Source organism: Oncorhynchus mykiss, chromosome 24 (genome assembly GCF_013265735.2).
Source record: "Oncorhynchus mykiss isolate Arlee chromosome 24, USDA_OmykA_1.1, whole genome shotgun sequence".
In the NCBI taxonomy this organism is placed as follows: domain Eukaryota; kingdom Metazoa; phylum Chordata; class Actinopteri; order Salmoniformes; family Salmonidae; genus Oncorhynchus; species Oncorhynchus mykiss.
In genome coordinates this window covers 32,020,525-32,037,663 of record NC_048588.1, presented here as the reverse complement: position 1 = coordinate 32,037,663, position 17,139 = coordinate 32,020,525, and the positions used below count along the sequence as shown (strand labels likewise).

The 17,139-nt window shown below is 43.8% G+C and overlaps 1 protein-coding gene across 1 annotated transcript; it reads right to left on the bottom strand.

The window, feature by feature from the left end:
- Positions 1-708: 708 nt before the first annotated feature.
- On the bottom strand, positions 709-7,256 carry LOC110503469 (short transient receptor potential channel 2-like). The gene is made up of 13 exons (XM_036961880.1): positions 7,242-7,256; positions 6,290-6,982; positions 5,771-5,971; positions 5,498-5,662; positions 5,073-5,247; positions 4,258-4,458; positions 3,927-4,089; positions 3,703-3,795; positions 3,423-3,615; positions 3,157-3,284; positions 1,657-1,717; positions 1,341-1,473; positions 709-1,210 (listed from the first exon to the last, which is right to left on the bottom strand). Exons 1-13 carry the CDS (start codon positions 7,254-7,256, stop codon positions 981-983), a joined length of 2,451 nt encoding a protein of 816 aa, XP_036817775.1. The 3' UTR covers positions 709-980.
- Between the last annotated feature and the right edge of the window lie 9,883 nt (positions 7,257-17,139).

The following is a 17,139-nucleotide window of genomic DNA, read 5'->3' as shown; positions in this document are numbered from 1 at the left end:
GCATGTTAGATTTCAGGAGCAGGACAAAACCACCTCTTTGAATGATGACTGATATAAGGGCCCATCATGCTTATATGGTTATGATGGTCATAATGCTTCATAACAGTGTCATAAAGTGTATTTTCTTAGTCCAAGTAAAGTGACAACAGTATGGTCATAATGCTTCATAACAGTGTGATAGTGTATGTTCTACAAATTATTTAAAAAAGAATGAAAAAAGACGACGTAAAGAATTCGTTACAACAACAAAGGATTTAACAAACCTTCAAACTAAAGGAAACTGATGGGTTTTGACACTGTAGGTGTTGATACCAGCCATAAAATAATGCAATATATCTTACAACAGGTGTAAATATATGGGTCATGACAGTATTGTGACCATATTATGACAAGTTGTGACAGGTCATGACAGGTTATGTATGACAAGTTATGTCAGCTGTTATGACATATTATGACATAGCGTGTTATGACACTGGGTGTCAAATTAAGTGTTACCATGTTTTTTCATACAAGAGTTCTCTATATAGACATGTTATGGTACAGTAAATGTAATTACTACATTTTAAACTGATCATCAGGTTATCCATGCAATTATTTTGTTATTTTTTTCTACTCATAAACATGCTTTTGCTAATTGCTACATTTTTATGACACGCATAATCAGACAAAACATGTAGGAGTGGTAGGCTTCTCACATAATGGTAGGCAACTTACATAATAAGCAAGCATAGCTGTTGTGAATATTTACAGAAAGCTATCAGGCAGGGATTACATCACTATATGATGCTAGTGTTTTCTTCCACTGTTCCCTGTGTGCAGGTACTCTCTGTTTCTCTCTCCAGGAACTCCTGCCCACTATGGGACTCAGGGCTGATGTCTGGGGAGCTCTCACTGTTGTTTGTGGGGGTGTTTTTCTCTGTAAACACCTCCTGGGATCATTTCTGTTTTCCCCTCCTCTTTCTTCCCCTCCTCCACCACCCCTACGAGGTGCAGATTGACTCGTACACGTCTGGGCTATTCCCCATTGCCTCATTTTTATCAAAGTTCTTAAAGTTGTTCTTTGCTCCTTTTATGTACTTGCCCAGGAAGTTGCCTCCATCGCCCTTTGAGCCGAAGGACTTGCTGTTCTGCAGGTTCTGATAGAACGTCTTCATATCAGAGTGAAGTCTCCCCACCCCCTTGTTCAGCTCTGTGATCCTGTTCCCCACATCTGTTTAAAAACAAAACCCCCATGAGAGATAGAAACACAAAGAACAATATGTAGCAGTCACTGTTCTCGACTTTAGGTCAAGGTATAGGGCTAACACATGCTTTACTGTGGGCACATTTAGTCCCTCTACCTTTACGTGTCGCCTCTCCAAACTCCCTGCGGGCTGCTTCTATGTAGCGCTGTACCAGCGCCTTGACCACCTGCAGGCGATATGACACTCGGTCCATCCCTGCCTCTCCACTGTTGTTCATTGTACTGTTGGACTGGAAGTGTAAAGAAAAAAACGTATGAGTCTGAAATGATTATGCTTCTGTGTAGTAAGGTTGGTAAAAATGTTTTATATATATCTATAACCCACCATAGAGGCAATAGGAGGATAGTCTGAAATGATTATGCTTCTGTGTAGTAAGGTTGGTAAAAATGTTTTATATATATCTATAACCCACCATAGAGGCAATAGGAGGATAGTCTGGAATTTTCTTTCGGTTGCAGCAACAGAAAAAGCCCCTATTACAAAGAAAAAAAACACTTACCGAACGGTTTGATGACAATTTCCACTGTTTAAAGCTTGTTACAGAGATGTTGCAGTCAGTGGCCAGCGGTGTTGCAGTCAGTGGCCAGCGGTGTTACAGTCAGTGGCCAGCGGTGTTGCAGTCAGTGGCCAGCGGTGTTGCAGTCAGTGGCCAGCGGTGTTACAGTCAGTGGCCAGCGGTGTTGCAGTCAGTGGCCAGCGGTGTTGCAGTCAGTGGCCAGCGGTGTTACAGTCAGTGGCCAGCGGTGTTGCAGTCAGTGGCCAGCGGTGTTGCAGTCAGTGGCCAGCGGTGTTGCAGTCAGTGGCCAGCGGTGTTGCAGTCAGTGGCCAGCGGTGTTGCAGTCAGTGGCCAGCGGTGTTGCAGTCAGTGGCCAGCGGTGTTGCAGTCAGTGGCCAGCGGTGTTGCAGTCAGTGGCCAGCGGTGTTGTAGTCAGTGGCCAGCGGTGTTGCAGTCAGTGGCCAGCGGTGTTGCAGTCAGTGGCCAGCGGTGTTGCAGTCAGTGGCCAGCGGTGTTGCAGTCAGTGGCCAGAGGTGTTGCAGTCAGTGGCCAGAGGTGTTGCAGTCAGTGGCCAGCGGTGTTGCAGTCAGTGGCCAGCGGTGTTGCAGTCAGTGGCCAGCGGTGTTGCAGTCAGTGGCCAGCGGTGTTGCAGTCAGTGGCCAGCGGTGTTGCAGTCAGTGGCCAGCGGTGTTGCAGTCAGTGGCCAGCGGTGTTGCAGTCAGTGGCCAGCGGTGTTGCAGTCAGTGGCCAGCGGTGTTGCAGTCAGTGGCCAGCGGTGTTACAGTCAGTGGCCAGCGGTGTTGCAGTCAGTGGCCAGAGGTGTTGCAGTCAGTGGCCAGCGGTGTTGCAGTCAGTGGCCAGCGGTGTTACAGTCAGTGGCCAGCGGTGTTGCAGTCAGTGGCCAGCGGTGTTGCAGTCAGTGGCCAGCGGTGTTGCAGTCAGTGGCCAGCGGTGTTGCAGTCAGTGGCCAGCGGTGTTGCAGTCAGTGGCCAGCGGTGTTGCAGTCAGTGGCCAGCGGTGTTGCAGTCAGTGGCCAGCGGTGTTGCAGTCAGTGGCCAGCGGTGTTGTAGTCAGTGGCCAGCGGTGTTGCAGTCAGTGGCCAGCGGTGTTGCAGTCAGTGGCCAGCGGTGTTGCTGTCAGTGGCCAGCGGTGTTGCAGTCAGTGGCCAGAGGTGTTGCAGTCAGTGGCCAGAGGTGTTGCAGTCAGTGGCCAGCGGTGTTGCAGTCAGTGGCCAGCGGTGTTGCAGTCAGTGGCCAGCGGTGTTGCAGTCAGTGGCCAGCGGTGTTGCAGTCAGTGGCCAGCGGTGTTGCAGTCAGTGGCCAGCGGTGTTGCAGTCAGTGGCCAGCGGTGTTACAGTCAGTGGCCAGCGGTGTTACAGTCAGTGGCCAGCGGTGTTGCAGTCAGTGGCCAGCCTACCTCAGTAAGTAGAACAAGGCCTTTGGAGAGGGGACGAGGTTGAAGGGTACAGGTATAGTGGAGCCCTCTCTGAAGTAACTCAAGTAGAGCTTTGAACGAGCAAACTTCCATTCAACATCAGCATCATCCTGACAGGGACCAAAAGGATGGCAGTCAGAGAGGACATTGTTAAAACACGTTTTTTTAATACGTTTCCCTCACATGTATCATGCACATGTTAACATGTTTGATATATTGATTTGCGATGCAAGATTATTATTTTATACCTCTATCTTCTGGAATGAATTAGTGATCATGGCGATAAGCATATTGAGCAGGATAATGACAATGACGAGAGTGAAGACCCCATACAGGACCCTGCCCACAAACTGAGCCAGGACAAAATCTGGCATGTCCACATAGCCTTGATTAGATGCACCAAACATGGTCCAGAAGAGAAAGCTGAAGGTTTCATTGAAGCTGAAACCAAAGGAAAAGTGCAATAGGAATGAATGCATAGAGCTCTGTAGGTTTGGAAGATTCTGGTAAAGATTAGAACTGTCATACCGTCCAAGATGTGGAGAAGCTGCGTAGGGCACGTAGATATTATTCAGTCCACAGAGAAAAGCTGTTCCAATGATCATCAAGAGAAACATGAACCTAAAGGAGAAGAGGGAAGAAGTGTTGTAGTTATTTGAACTATACAACATTAAGTTCATTTTTATATTTGCGCATTACTTTCCGGAGTGTCATTTCGAAATGCAAAGTGTCCTGACGTGTCCTTGTCTCACCTCATCATGTCATCTATCATTATACCAATGGAGATCTGTAGAGTACCCAGAGACTCATGGGCAGGCAGGATGTAGGCCAGTCGGGTGAAGCTGAGCATGCTGGTCACAGCGAACAGAATCTCTGAGATCAGCTGAGGGTCCTCCTGCCACCATTCATCCCGCACTGCAATAAGACAGGAAATAGCCATACATGAAGATTCATAAAGATCAGTAGGATTAAACCCAATAGTGTACTTTAGGTGATCATATACAGTAACAGGATATTGAGTTGTATGATACGGAATTAAATATAATATACAATACCTATGTCTTGTTGGTATGTACAGCTCACCTGTTTGGGTGAAGTAGGCACACTTCTCAACCAAGTTTTGGTCTTGGCAAACAAAATGACCAATTGCCATGATGAGGACTCTCAGACTGAAGGAAGCCAAGTACATGCTGAGTACTATCATGTCCAGAATGTTGGACCAGTCCACGATGTAACCCCTCAGACCCTCCGCCCACACATTCTTACACTCACTCCAGAAGAAACCTAGAGGGGCAGGATCATGTCGTTCCTATATTTTAATATTATGCTAATAGCATTTATAGTTAAACTTTCATCTCTAACATGCTACATACACTGATTATACCAAACGTTAGTGACACCTTCCTAATATTGAGTTTCCCTCAGAACAGCCTCAATTTGTCGGGGCTTGGACTTTACAATGTGTCGAAAGCGTTCCACAGGGATGATGGCCCATGTTGACACCAATGCTTCCCACAGAGTGTGAAAAACCCAGCAGCATTGCAGTTCTTGACATAAACCGGTGCACCTGGCCCCTACTACCACACCCTGTTCTAAGGCACTTACATTTTTAGTCTTGCCCATTCTCCCTCTGAAAGACACACATACACAATCCATGTCTCAATTGTCTCAAGGATTTAAAAATCCTTCTTTAACCTGTCTCCTCCCCTTCATCTACACTGATTGAAGTGGACCTGGATTCACCTGGTCAGTCTATTTCATGGAAATAGCAGGTGTTCTTAATGTTTGTACACTCAGTGTATAAAGGAGCCTATACTTTACAAAGAGTTTGTAAAGAGTTTGTGGTATGAGAGATTGATGAATCGATAGTAAAGAATTACAACATAACATAGACCTACCGACCACCCAGATCATATGGAGGGAGTTGTAGAGGATGTTTTGCTGCCGGGATGCGAACTCATCGCGGTACAGCTCCATGAAAATAGACTCAGCTAGAAGGGCGATGATGAACCACAGGTAGGAGGCAGAGTGCAGCAGGAATTTGATCACAGGTATCTTCAAAGTCTTTCCAATCTGAAATAGAAACACAATCCTTACAACACATCTGAAAAATGTATTTTACACTAGAGCTGGATTCAATCAATATCGGGGGAAGTATCGTGGAAGATCCGCGTTAAAACGTGAAGACAATTTCCGATTGAGCCGACATATACAGCGTTAACCGTGAATGCAGTCTCTGCAAACACAGGAACACTCGGGAACTCGGGAACTTCCGCAAAACTTCTGTGATATGGATTGAATCAAGACCCTACTCTTAGCACACCTTGGACTTGGGAGCGACCCAGTAGATCATACAGAGGAGAGGCATGGTGAAGAAGATCCCAAGAGACACCGTGAGCTTCCAGACCGTCTTGCTGCCCCGCCACCCTGGGATGTTTCCACACCAAATGGACGACAGCACTTGCTGGCAGATGGGATGACTCACAAACTAGAAGAGGAGAAAAAACTGTGAAAGTAAACGTTTCTATTTTTATTTGTTTGAAGATAATTTACTTTGAGTACAATACAGGTGGTATGGGGTAGGTAAAGTAGTTACCAGTTTTTGATTGTAATTGACTGCAAGGCGTAGGCGTGACAGGGTTGGAATCCCCTCCTCAAAGGTCTGCTCGTCCAGTTCATCTTCATTATCGTCATCACAGATGTTCAGGACCGTTGTGACCTCACTCTGGTTGCGACACATGGCCAGCATCTCCACTGCGAACTCCTGACACAGCTCTTCCAGGGCCAGGTACTGGGGCTGAGGAACACAAACAGAGACATACAGAGACTGAAACAACTAGATACACCAGCAGACCTTTAGATATGTGAGCCTTCGTTCTTCATTTTCTTGACTTCATGTGAGCTAACATTCAAATTTGATTCACTTTACCTTGATGTTAAAATGTTACCATGAAATTGGCTCATTCATCCCCCCTCCTCTCACCTGTAACTATTCCCCAGGTTGTTGAGAATGAGAATGTGTTCTCAGTCAACTTACCTGGTAAAATAAGGGTAAAAAACTGTAAATAATATTGTACTACGTTGTCATTTACCCACAACATCAATTAACTCATACCTTAAATTCAGGTTCTTTCTTGGAGAGCTTGCGTAGCTCCCGGCTGAGTCTGAAGGCACTGAGCATGGCATCCTCTGTAGTGATGGAGAGGTATGCCCGGCTGGCCATGCCCCGGTAGGTGTTGATACGAGACAGAGAGAACTTCAGCAGGTCATACTGACGGCCGTTCCGGCACTCCAGACAGGTACAGGAGATAGAGTGAGGCAGAGGGATGGCATGACCCTTCTTAGTCAACATGGTGACAATGTCATACAGGTCCTTCTGACAGGCCAGGGTCAGCGGGGTCACTCCGGGTGCAAACTGGGAGTCATCAATGGAGTGGTCAAATATGGCCATGGAGAATGAGCGCACATCCATCTTGTTGCCCTTTTCCTGGTCCAGGCGGTCCAGGAGCCTCTTGACCACCCGGGGCTGGTTGGTGTCCACCGCCACCAGCAGCGCCTCGTAGATCTGCCTGAAGTCAAACTTGACGCCCAGCATCAGAGCGGAGAAAGTGTCCTCATTGCCCATGCGGATGGACAGGTTCAGGGCTTCTCTCCACAGACGGTCCTCAGACTCATCCAGCTGGCGGATGATGCCGTCCCCTGTGGACAGCAGGCTGCCCACCAGAATTGCGTTGTCTTCCTGAATGGCTGCTATCAGCTCCGGGGGGAAATTAAGCTTTTTGTTCACAATCGCCTGCCATTGGTCTGGCTGAGAGAGGATTTAACATGACATGTTGTAATGTACAGTAATTGAATACAATTATCCAGAATATTGTGTTATGAACCACAATTTTACTCAGTAATACTTTTGGCATTTATATTATATAGTAACTACAATAGTTGTTGTTTTTATCTCATAGTAGGCTATATATATCAGAGTATTCAGTTATTCAAACATTCAAAGTGTTGACCCAAAAGTTTTGTTTACACAAAACGGGTCAGCACTATTAGAGCATAGGAAGTCTTACCGTAATATTGTCCATGTTGGTTAGCAGGGAAAACAAATGAAATCCTCCTTGTCGAGAACCTTCATCTGTAATGCATAATGTAAGTCCATATAAGACTGGTCGCTCAGTCGTACTTGAGGAGAACAGACTGAGACCTAATGCTCCAGACAGTCAGAGCAGAGACCTGTTGCCTCTGTGTTGCCTGCTTCTGCTTTTACCTCTGTTACTGTGTAGATCAGCACTGGGGATTCCCACCAGAGCACGTTAACGCAACAGTACAACCAATAACAGGCGCCTCCCAAGAGGAGTACACCAATTATCACAGAGCATCTCATCGAGGTTTTAGGATTTGTACAGTGTCTCATTTCTCTTCAATGTTTCTATATCATTTTAATTCTGATCTCAGACCTGGAAATGGGTATCTGTGGTGTATTAACAGTGTAGGCACTTTAAGATCCCACAAAGGGCCTATGGCCTTGTTGCTTATAGCCTAATGTTGGTTATCGACTGATGTTCACATGGATTTTACACCTATGGTCCATCAACAAAGTGACCATCTCCAACAATAGGCTATGTGCAGAGTATACCTTGATATAAAATAATTTCAAGTAAAAAGTATAAAGATATCATTTGCATAAAAATGAACATTTCTGATAGACAATGAAAACAGCAGGAACCAATTAATGAGAGGGGCGAAACCTGTGCATTAAAGCCATGCACTTGACCGGCGCGCTCACACAGATATGGCAGAGGAAACTCACAGATATGGCAGAGGGAACTCACAGATATGGCAGAGGAAACTCACAGATATGGCAGAGGGAACTCACAGATATGGCAGAGGGAACTCACAGATATGGCAGAGGAAACTCACAGATATGGTGAGTGGAGACAGGTTTGCGTTTTCCCAAAAGAAATACAAACATTTCTATATAACTGGGAACCAAACTGGCGTTTGTTTGTTTATATGACTAATAATGTACAAATCATGTTTGACGTGACTATTGGTAGAATAGTTAAGTCAGATAGCAACGTTCGTAACAAACAACTAGGCTAGACCGTTTGTGATAATCCATTTTTATGGAGGGAAATGTCTGACACAGAGGCGTCATACAGCCATTATTTTAGAGGGGGCACAAAGTATGTGAGGAGAGAGTGGGGGTGTTGTGGAGGAGGGTTCTGGAATTCAGAGAATTTTGCATTTGTAATTCTGTTTTCGTTCTGTGTAAATTGAACGTCCCACCCACCTCTCCCTCCCTTTGCCCTCAGAACAGGCTCAATTCGTCAGGGCATCGACTCTACAAGGTAAACAGGAAACTGTTGAGTGTGAAAAACCCAGCAACATTGCAGTCCTTTGACACAAACTGCCTAGCACCTACTACCATACCTCGTTCAAAGGCACTTACATGTTTTGTGTTGCCCATTGACCCTCTGAATGGCACACATACACAATCCATGTCTCAAGGCTTAAAAATCCTTCTTTAACTTGTCTCCTCCCCTTCATCTCAACTGATTGACGTGGATTTAACAAGTGTCATCAATAAGGGATCATATCTTTCAGCTGGATTCACCTGGTCAGTCTGTCATGGAAAGAGCAGGTGTTTTTAATGTTGTGTGTACTTAGTGTATACTACTCACACACTTTGTATTGCATATATGAAATATTTTCCTGAATTCCTTACCACCCCACTAAATGTGCCACTACCAAAACATAGTGGGAACGTAGCAATAAAAAGAGAACCATGCATCATTTTGATGAACCTTCTATTCCAGATACATTTTAGAAATTATATTTGCATTTATCTCCGCTGGTCCTCTCTAAAATGCTCAATGTTTGTCAAACCCTGACCTTAGAGATCCTTATTATTCTCTATGTTTGGTTAGGTCAGGGTGTGACTCGGGTGGGAAAATCTATGTTTTCTATTTCTTTGTGTTTTTGGTTGAGTATGGTTCCCAATCAGAGGCTGCTGTCTATAATTATTTATGACAAAAAACACAAGGAAGGGGTACCATTCAATTATTAGAACATGAAGGACAAACAATACAGCATCACGACACTATCAAACATGTGTCAGTCTTTCTGCAACAGAGCCATCCTTATGTGTGAGGGTGCGTGTCATAGTTTCCTTTTTCATGATCACAATCTTGTAAAGCCCGAACCCTCCAAGATCCCCCCACAGTTCCCCGATAGCTGTCCCTCAACCATTCGAGACCCCTCCCACAGTCCCCCCCTGGAAGAAAAATATATATAAAATACAATTAATTCCATTCCCCACCCCCAAGAACCCCCCAATGCACCAACAACCAAGAGAATGAAATAAAGAGAAAAAAGGAAAAGATGGAAGAAAACAGTAAACAACAATGCAAAAAAAATTAAACAAAACAATAAATTTAAAACAATGGACATCAAGGACATCTGAAATCATGACAGTAATGTCGACTTTATATGTGTGTGTGCATGTCTGGCACTATTACATGTATGTGTGTGTTCTTGTAGGTGTTTATTTGAATGAGAGTGTGTGTATATGCATGTGTACAAACACCTGCACGGCATCAGCCTCAGGCAAACCGGCATTAGTTGTAAAAACACTGCCACTAAGTGTCATTCAAATGTACTTTTATTATGTTTTATTTGTACTTTTTTCCCCTTTATCTTTTGACCATCATTCTCTCTCTCACACAGCAACTCCACTCCCACTTGTCTCCAATTCCACATCCCAACCCAGCTTCTTTCAGCCCATCCCATCTATCTCTCTCTCACACAGCAACTCCACTCCCACTTGTCTCCAATTCCACATCCCAACCCAGCTTCCTTCAGCCCATCCCATCTATCTCTCTCTCACACAGCAACTCCACTCCCACTTGTCTCCAATTCCACATCCCAACCCAGCTTCTTTCAGCCCATCCCATCTATCTCTCTCTCACACAGCAACTCCACTCCCACTTGTCTCCAATTCCACATCCCAACCCAGCTTCCTTCAGCCCATCCCATCTATCTCTCTCTCACACAGCAACTCCACTCCCACTTGTCTCCAATTCCACATCCCAACCCAGCTTCCTTCAGCCCATCCCATCTATCTCTCTCTCACACAGCAACTCCACTCCCACTTGTCTCCAATTCCACATCCCGTGCTTCTACACCTGCATTGCTTGCTGTTTGGGGTTTTAGGCTGGGTTTCTGTACAGCACTTTGAGATATCAGCTGATGTACGAAGGGCTATATAAATACATTTGATTTGATTTGATTTGATCCCAACCCAGTTTCCCTCAGCCCATCCCATATATCTCTGCTGGCCACCCACTTCGTGTTTCTACGCAACACATATCTTTCAACTATGCTATGATGTTTAACGTACAATTGGAATCTATCTAATCGAATAGAATCTACAGATTGCATGTTGAAGGAGCGCAGCGTAGCCTAGTGGTTAGAGTGTTGGACTAGTAACCGGAAGGTTGCAAGTTCTAACCCCCGAGCTGACAAGGTACAAATCTGTCGTTCTGCCCCTGAACAGGCAGTTAACCCACTGTTCCTAGGCCGTCATTGAAAATAAGAATTTGTTCTTAACTGACTTGCCTAGTTTAATAAAGGTTAAAAAAAGATAAATACTTTTACTAAGAGTATTAGTGTATTAGTAATTGACTGACCCGGTCTCTCCAGATCTCCTAACAGTACTATTTCGAGGGTCAATTTTAGATCAGTGTTATGCATTTTCAGCCATTCCTGAACCTGAGACCAGAAACAGGCTACCTGAGGGCTGTCATGACTGTCCTGATCAGGTCAAGTAACAGGAGACCACAACCCTACAGATTATCTCTCAAGGAGAGATCTAGGGGTCTGAATATGTGGGGGGGTTTATGATCCCTCACGCCCCTGGTAAATCTCAGGCCACAGACAAATTCCTTTGTCCTGTTACTATGGAGAACCTGCCTCAGAACATTAAACATGAAATAAAGGGACTTTGGAACAATGGTTTCCGTCAGCCACAATGGTGGTCATGACGATAGATGGAATATGAAAATGTATGTCATTTTTGTTTTGTTATTAAAGGTTAATAGATGATGTTATTACGAAAACATTGTAATGAGAAGAGTTTTCCTAGTATATGTTTGATGTTTATACATTGTACGTTGTATGGAAAATATCCAAATCAAAGAGAATGTTTTGGGGAAGATGAAATGTTAAGTTAGTTGTCTAAAATTGGATTTGAATAAAATCTAGACCTTGCCTCATTAACTTGGGCGGCAGGGTAGCCTAGTGGTTAGAGCGTTGGACTAGGAACCAAGAAGGTTGCAAGTTCAAACCCCCGAGCTGACAAGTTACAAATCTGTCGTTCTGCCCCTGAACAAGGCAGTTAACCCACTGTTCCTAGGCCGTCATTGAAAATAAGAATTTGTTCTTAACTGACTTGCCTAGTTAAATAAAGATAAACATTTTAAAAAAAAAACTTGGTATGCCCAGAGAATTGCCCTAAAGGCGGTTACGCCCACTTCTGACCCAAGGGTATAAAACCTGTGAGTATAGAATTTACAGGAAGACTACCTGACCCAAGCTGCAGCAAGGTCTAAAAAGTAAATGAACACAGAACGCAACGCAAGTTTGAAGAGAAAGAAATCATTTTCTACCCAAGCTACGGATGAGCTGTGTCTAAGCGGGTGAATTCAAGTCGAACCACCTAGCCATCGAATCGTGGTATCTAAAGGGTTTCATTCTCATGCTGTGAGCTCTGAGCTACAGAGCTGTCTATCCTCAGAAGACCCCTTCCATAGCAAAGGGTGAGGGAACCAAGCCAAAAGGACACTGACATCGGGAGGACGGTCAGAGAGGTGCGCCGGAGTAGTGCGTCATCGAGCAGCCTGGACGGTCCACGCAGAGAATCCTCGGAGATCGTCCCCACGTAATTACACCATTATATTCTGACCCATAAGAGCGGCAGTTTGGGGCAAGGCTAGGGTTAGAATAGCATAGCTGACAAATTCACCCAAATGTATATTTCTCTTGTGTACTTTCTTTTTTCTCTCTCCTTTGAAATCCCCATTGTGGGTAACACACGCCATAGTGTGTTGGCCCGTTATACTCAGTTCTAATCAATAGCCTATAATGTGTTTTGCCTATGTGTATATTTTATCATCATTTTAACTTTTTAGTAAATAAATATTCAACTAAGATTGGTGTGGTACGAACTCATTGGTGAGACCCGGGTCCGTGCAGATTCAAATCAAATCAAATGTTATTTGTCACATACACATGGTTAGCAGATGTTAATGCGAGTGTAGCGAAATGCTACACGGGCTATACGACGTTCAGAACGAGACTGTAGAGGTAACTGATTAATTAGCGGCTGTTGTAAAATCGATATTCTGATATTCTTTGAGTTCATTTGGGAAATAGAAACTCAATAAAAACTAGTTTTCCCATGGTGCCCCAGGTTAATGAGTTAATAATTGGTTAACAGGTTAATGAGTTAATAATTGGTTAACAGGTTAATGAGTTAATAATAGCTTGATTCAGTTAATCACACAATTAGAAACTTTAATCATTCGATGAACAACAATCGTCACATTAACTAATACAACATCACGACAGGGCAATACCAAAATAAATGGTCTATTGATTCTGTATCCTCACAACAAAATCTGCAGAGCTTCGATGATTTTATGCCCGAAAATATTCAACATTTTGTTGGTGGCAAGAATTCTATATAATATTTTTAGCTGAAAAGCACGAAGTCTTGAATCTTGCGTTGTTTTATATATCAACTCATAATGTACCATGGAATCGGTACATCAAAAATCTCTTCCCAACTATTTTGCAATCTGTATGGCACAGCTGTCAACATCCTTGTCCTCAAATGAAACTGGTATACTTTCCTATCTATGCTATTTCTATTCCTCTGTCAGTTTCGATCCTTTATATTGGGCAGACAGACCAGTTCCCTACCTCCCCCAGCTGCCACCCTCCTCCTCCAGTATTGATCCTTTATATTGGGCAGACAGACCAGTTCCCTACCTCCCCCAGCTGCCACCCTCCTCCTCCAGTATTGATCCTTTATATTGGGCAGACAGACCAGTTCCCTACCTCCCCCAGCTGCCACCCTCCTCCTCCAGTATTGATCCTTTATATTGGGCAGACAGACCAGTTCCCTACCTCCCCCAGCTGCCACCCTCCTCCTCCAGTATTGATCCTTTATATTGGGCAGACAGACCAGTTCCCTACCTCCCCCAGCTGCCACCCTCCTCCTCCAGTTTTGATCCTTTATATTGGGCAGACAGACCAGTTCCCTACCTCCCCCAGCTGCCACCCGCCTCCTCCATTTTTGGGGCAATGCTGTAATCAATTGGTTGTACTCTTGGATTGAGCAGGCCTTCCCGTACAATTCTGATAACTCCATGAAGGACATAACTCTACCATTACAATTTACAATATCATTTAAGAACAAAATTCCCTTTTCAAACATCTTTCCCATAAATACAGGTATTTTATCAACCATGTCACGTTCTGACCTTTATTTCCTTTGTTTTGTATTTATTTAGTATGGTCAGGGCGTGAGTTGGGTGGGCAGTCTATGTTTGTTTTTCTAGGTTTTGGGGTATTTCTATGTTTCGGCCTAGTATGGTTCTCAATCAAAGGCAGGTGTCATTAGTTGTCTCTGATTGAGAATCATACTTAGGTAGCCTGGGTTTCACTGTGTGTTTGTGGGTGATTGTTCCTGTCTCTGTGTTTTGCACCAGATAGGGCTGTTTTTGGTTTTCCACGTTTATTGTTTTGTAGTGTTCGTGTTTATCTTTCTTTATTAAAAACATGAATAACCACCACGCTGCATTTTGGTCCGCTTCTCCTTCACCACAAGAAGACCGTTACAAACCAGCACATTTGAGTTCAGCCATAATATTTAATGTAATATTTGTTCTATCTTTTCAAGGAGATGAAATTGAAATTTTAGCCAGCTCTGCAATGCTTGTTTGAAAAAAGTATAATTTTCAAATAATTGAAAAATCAAATTTTATTGGTCACATACACGTTAGCAGATGTTAATGCGAGTGTAGCAAAATGCTTGTGCTTCTAGTTCTGACCATGCAGTAATATCTAACAAGTAATTTAACAATTTCACAACAACTTCCTTATATACACATGTGTAATGGAATGATTAAGAATATGTACTGTACATATAAATATATGGATGAGTGATGGCCGTGCGGCATAGGCAAGATGCAGTAGATGGTATAGAGTACAGTATATACATATGAGACGAGTACTGTAGGGTATGTAAACATTATTTAAAGTGGCATTGTTTAAAGTGACTAGTGATACATTTATTACAATTTTGGGAGTCTGTTGCGCCTTCTTCACCACGCTGTCTGTGTGGGTGGACCATTTCAGTTTGTCCGTGATGTGTACGCCAAGGAACTTAAATCTTTCCACCTTCTCCACTACTGTCCCATCGATGTGCATAGGGGGTGCTCCCTCTGCTGTTTCCTGAAGTCCATGATCATCTCCTTTGTTGACGTTGAGTGTGAGGTTATCTTCCTGAAATCGCACTCCGAGGGCCCTCACCTCCTCCCTGTAGGCTGTCTCGTCGTTGTTGGTAATCAAGCCTACCACTGTAGCGCCGTCTGCAAACTTGATGATTGAGTTGGAGGAGTTTTTGGCCACGCAGTCATGGGTGAACAGGGAGTACAGGAGAGGGCTGAGAACACACCATTGTGGGGCCCCAGTGTTGAGGATCAGCGTGGTGGAGATGTTTCCTACCCTCACCACCTGGGGGCGGCCCATCAGAAAGTCCAGAACCTAGTTACACAGGGCGCAGGTTCTCGTTCTTATTGACGAGTTTGGAGGGTACTATGGTGTTAAATGCTGAGCTGTTATCGATTAACAGCATTCTTACATAGTCATTCCTCTTGTCCAGATGGGTTGGGGCAGTGTAATTGCATTGTGTGTGGACCTATTGGGGCGGCGGAGTTGGTCTAGGGTGTCAGGTAGGGTTGAGGTGAAATGGTCCTTGACTAGTCTCTCAAAGCACTTCATGATGACAGAAGTGAGTGCTACGGGGCGATAGTCATTTAGCTCAGTTACCTTTGCTTTCGTGGGAACAGGAACAACTGTGGCCCTCTTGAAGCATTTGGGAACAGCAGCATGAGATAGGATCCAGGAGCCAAGATCAAGATTTATACCAGAACACTGGTCCCAAGATTCAGACCCAGATCCAGTTGAGACTGGGTCTGGGTCAGTCAAATGACCTAGTGGCGTCATGGGTGGAATGTTATTCATATTTTTCATAATTTCATAATTAATCAACTTTTTTTAAATTTTTAAACGCCATTATTTTAAAAAATCTGGGTTTTCGATGTCATACCGTTTTGTTTTATTTCAGTCGTTTGTGATGTATATAAAGTGTAATATTGAGATGGAAACTCAAAATGAAATACATTTCAGGTGCCTTGTGTGTGAGGTATGTACTTTTGGTTCAAAATAGATTTGTTGAAGACTACGAAGAAAGACTGTGTGACCCTGATTTAGACCACTGCAGGAAAAGGTTAATGACCACATTTGTGATCTTGAGTGGTCGACAGAACAAGACCACTAGATCAAGAGTCCTTTCAGTAAGAAACTGAAGTAGAGTAGAAGCACAGTACAGTAGAGTATTTATTTTATTTGACCTTTATTTAATTAGGCAAGTCAGTTAAGAACAAATTCTTATTTTCAATGACGGCCAGGGCAGAACAACAGATTTTTACCTTGTCAGCTCAGGGACTTGAACTTGCAACCTTGCTGTTACTAGTCCAACACTCTAACCACTAGGCTACCTGCCGACACAGTAGGGTACAGTGCAGTACATTATAGTAGAGCACAGTACAGTAGCGCACAGTACAGTCGGGTACGGTATAGTCGAGTACGGTGGAGTCGGGTACGATAGAGTTCAGTACATTATAGCAGAGTACAGTAGAGTACGACACGGTAGAGTACAATACATTATAGTAGAGTACTGTAGACTACAGTACAGTGCATCATAGTAGAGTACAGTAGAGTATGGTAGAGTACAGTACAGTACATTATAGTAGAGTACAGTAGAGTACTGTAGACTACAGTACAGTACATTATAGTAGAGTACAGTAGAGTATGGTAGAGTACAGTACAGTACATTATAGTAGAGTACAGTAGAGTATGGTAGAGTACAGTACAGTACATTATAGTAGAGTACAGTAGAGTATGGTAGAGTACAGTACAGTACATTATAGTAGAGTACAGTAGAGTATGGTAGAGTACAGTACAGTACATTATAGTAGAGTACAGTAGAGTATGGTAGAGTACAGTACAGTACATTATAGTAGAGTGCAGTAGAACACAGCAGAGTAGAGGACATTATAGATGTCTATGTTTAGTCCAAAGAGATGTTAATATTTGGGCTCTTGGAGGGTTGGAGCCCGCCTGCTGGTTATGCATCTCAATACTCTACGCTTTTTCTTGAAGTACTTGCACTTGTCCACTGCAGACATGTTGGTCCTCTGTGGCTCAGTTGGTTGAGCATGGTTGAGCACAACTTTTAATTGGAGATAGCCTCAATGGCACGGACCGTGCTGTCACAGACTCCATAATGGATGAAACCTCTATTTATCTCTATGGTGTCAATTGTTTCGGTTGTGACCGTTTCGGTTTGGATAATTCTTTACTTATTTTGGACTTTACAGAATCCGCCTAGCTACATATGGGTGGTTAACTTTCATAGGGACTGTATAAATACCCCAAACTTATGTAACAACAAGCTAAAATGTTGCAATTCTTCCAGTTTGGCCTTAAACAACCTCAACCGACTTGGTGCACTTATTTCAGATGAAGAAATTGTCGCAACAGAGACAAAGAACAAAAGCTTAGATGAGTCCCTGCAGTAGGCCTCCCATGTTATAAATCAACTCCTCGAAGTACAAA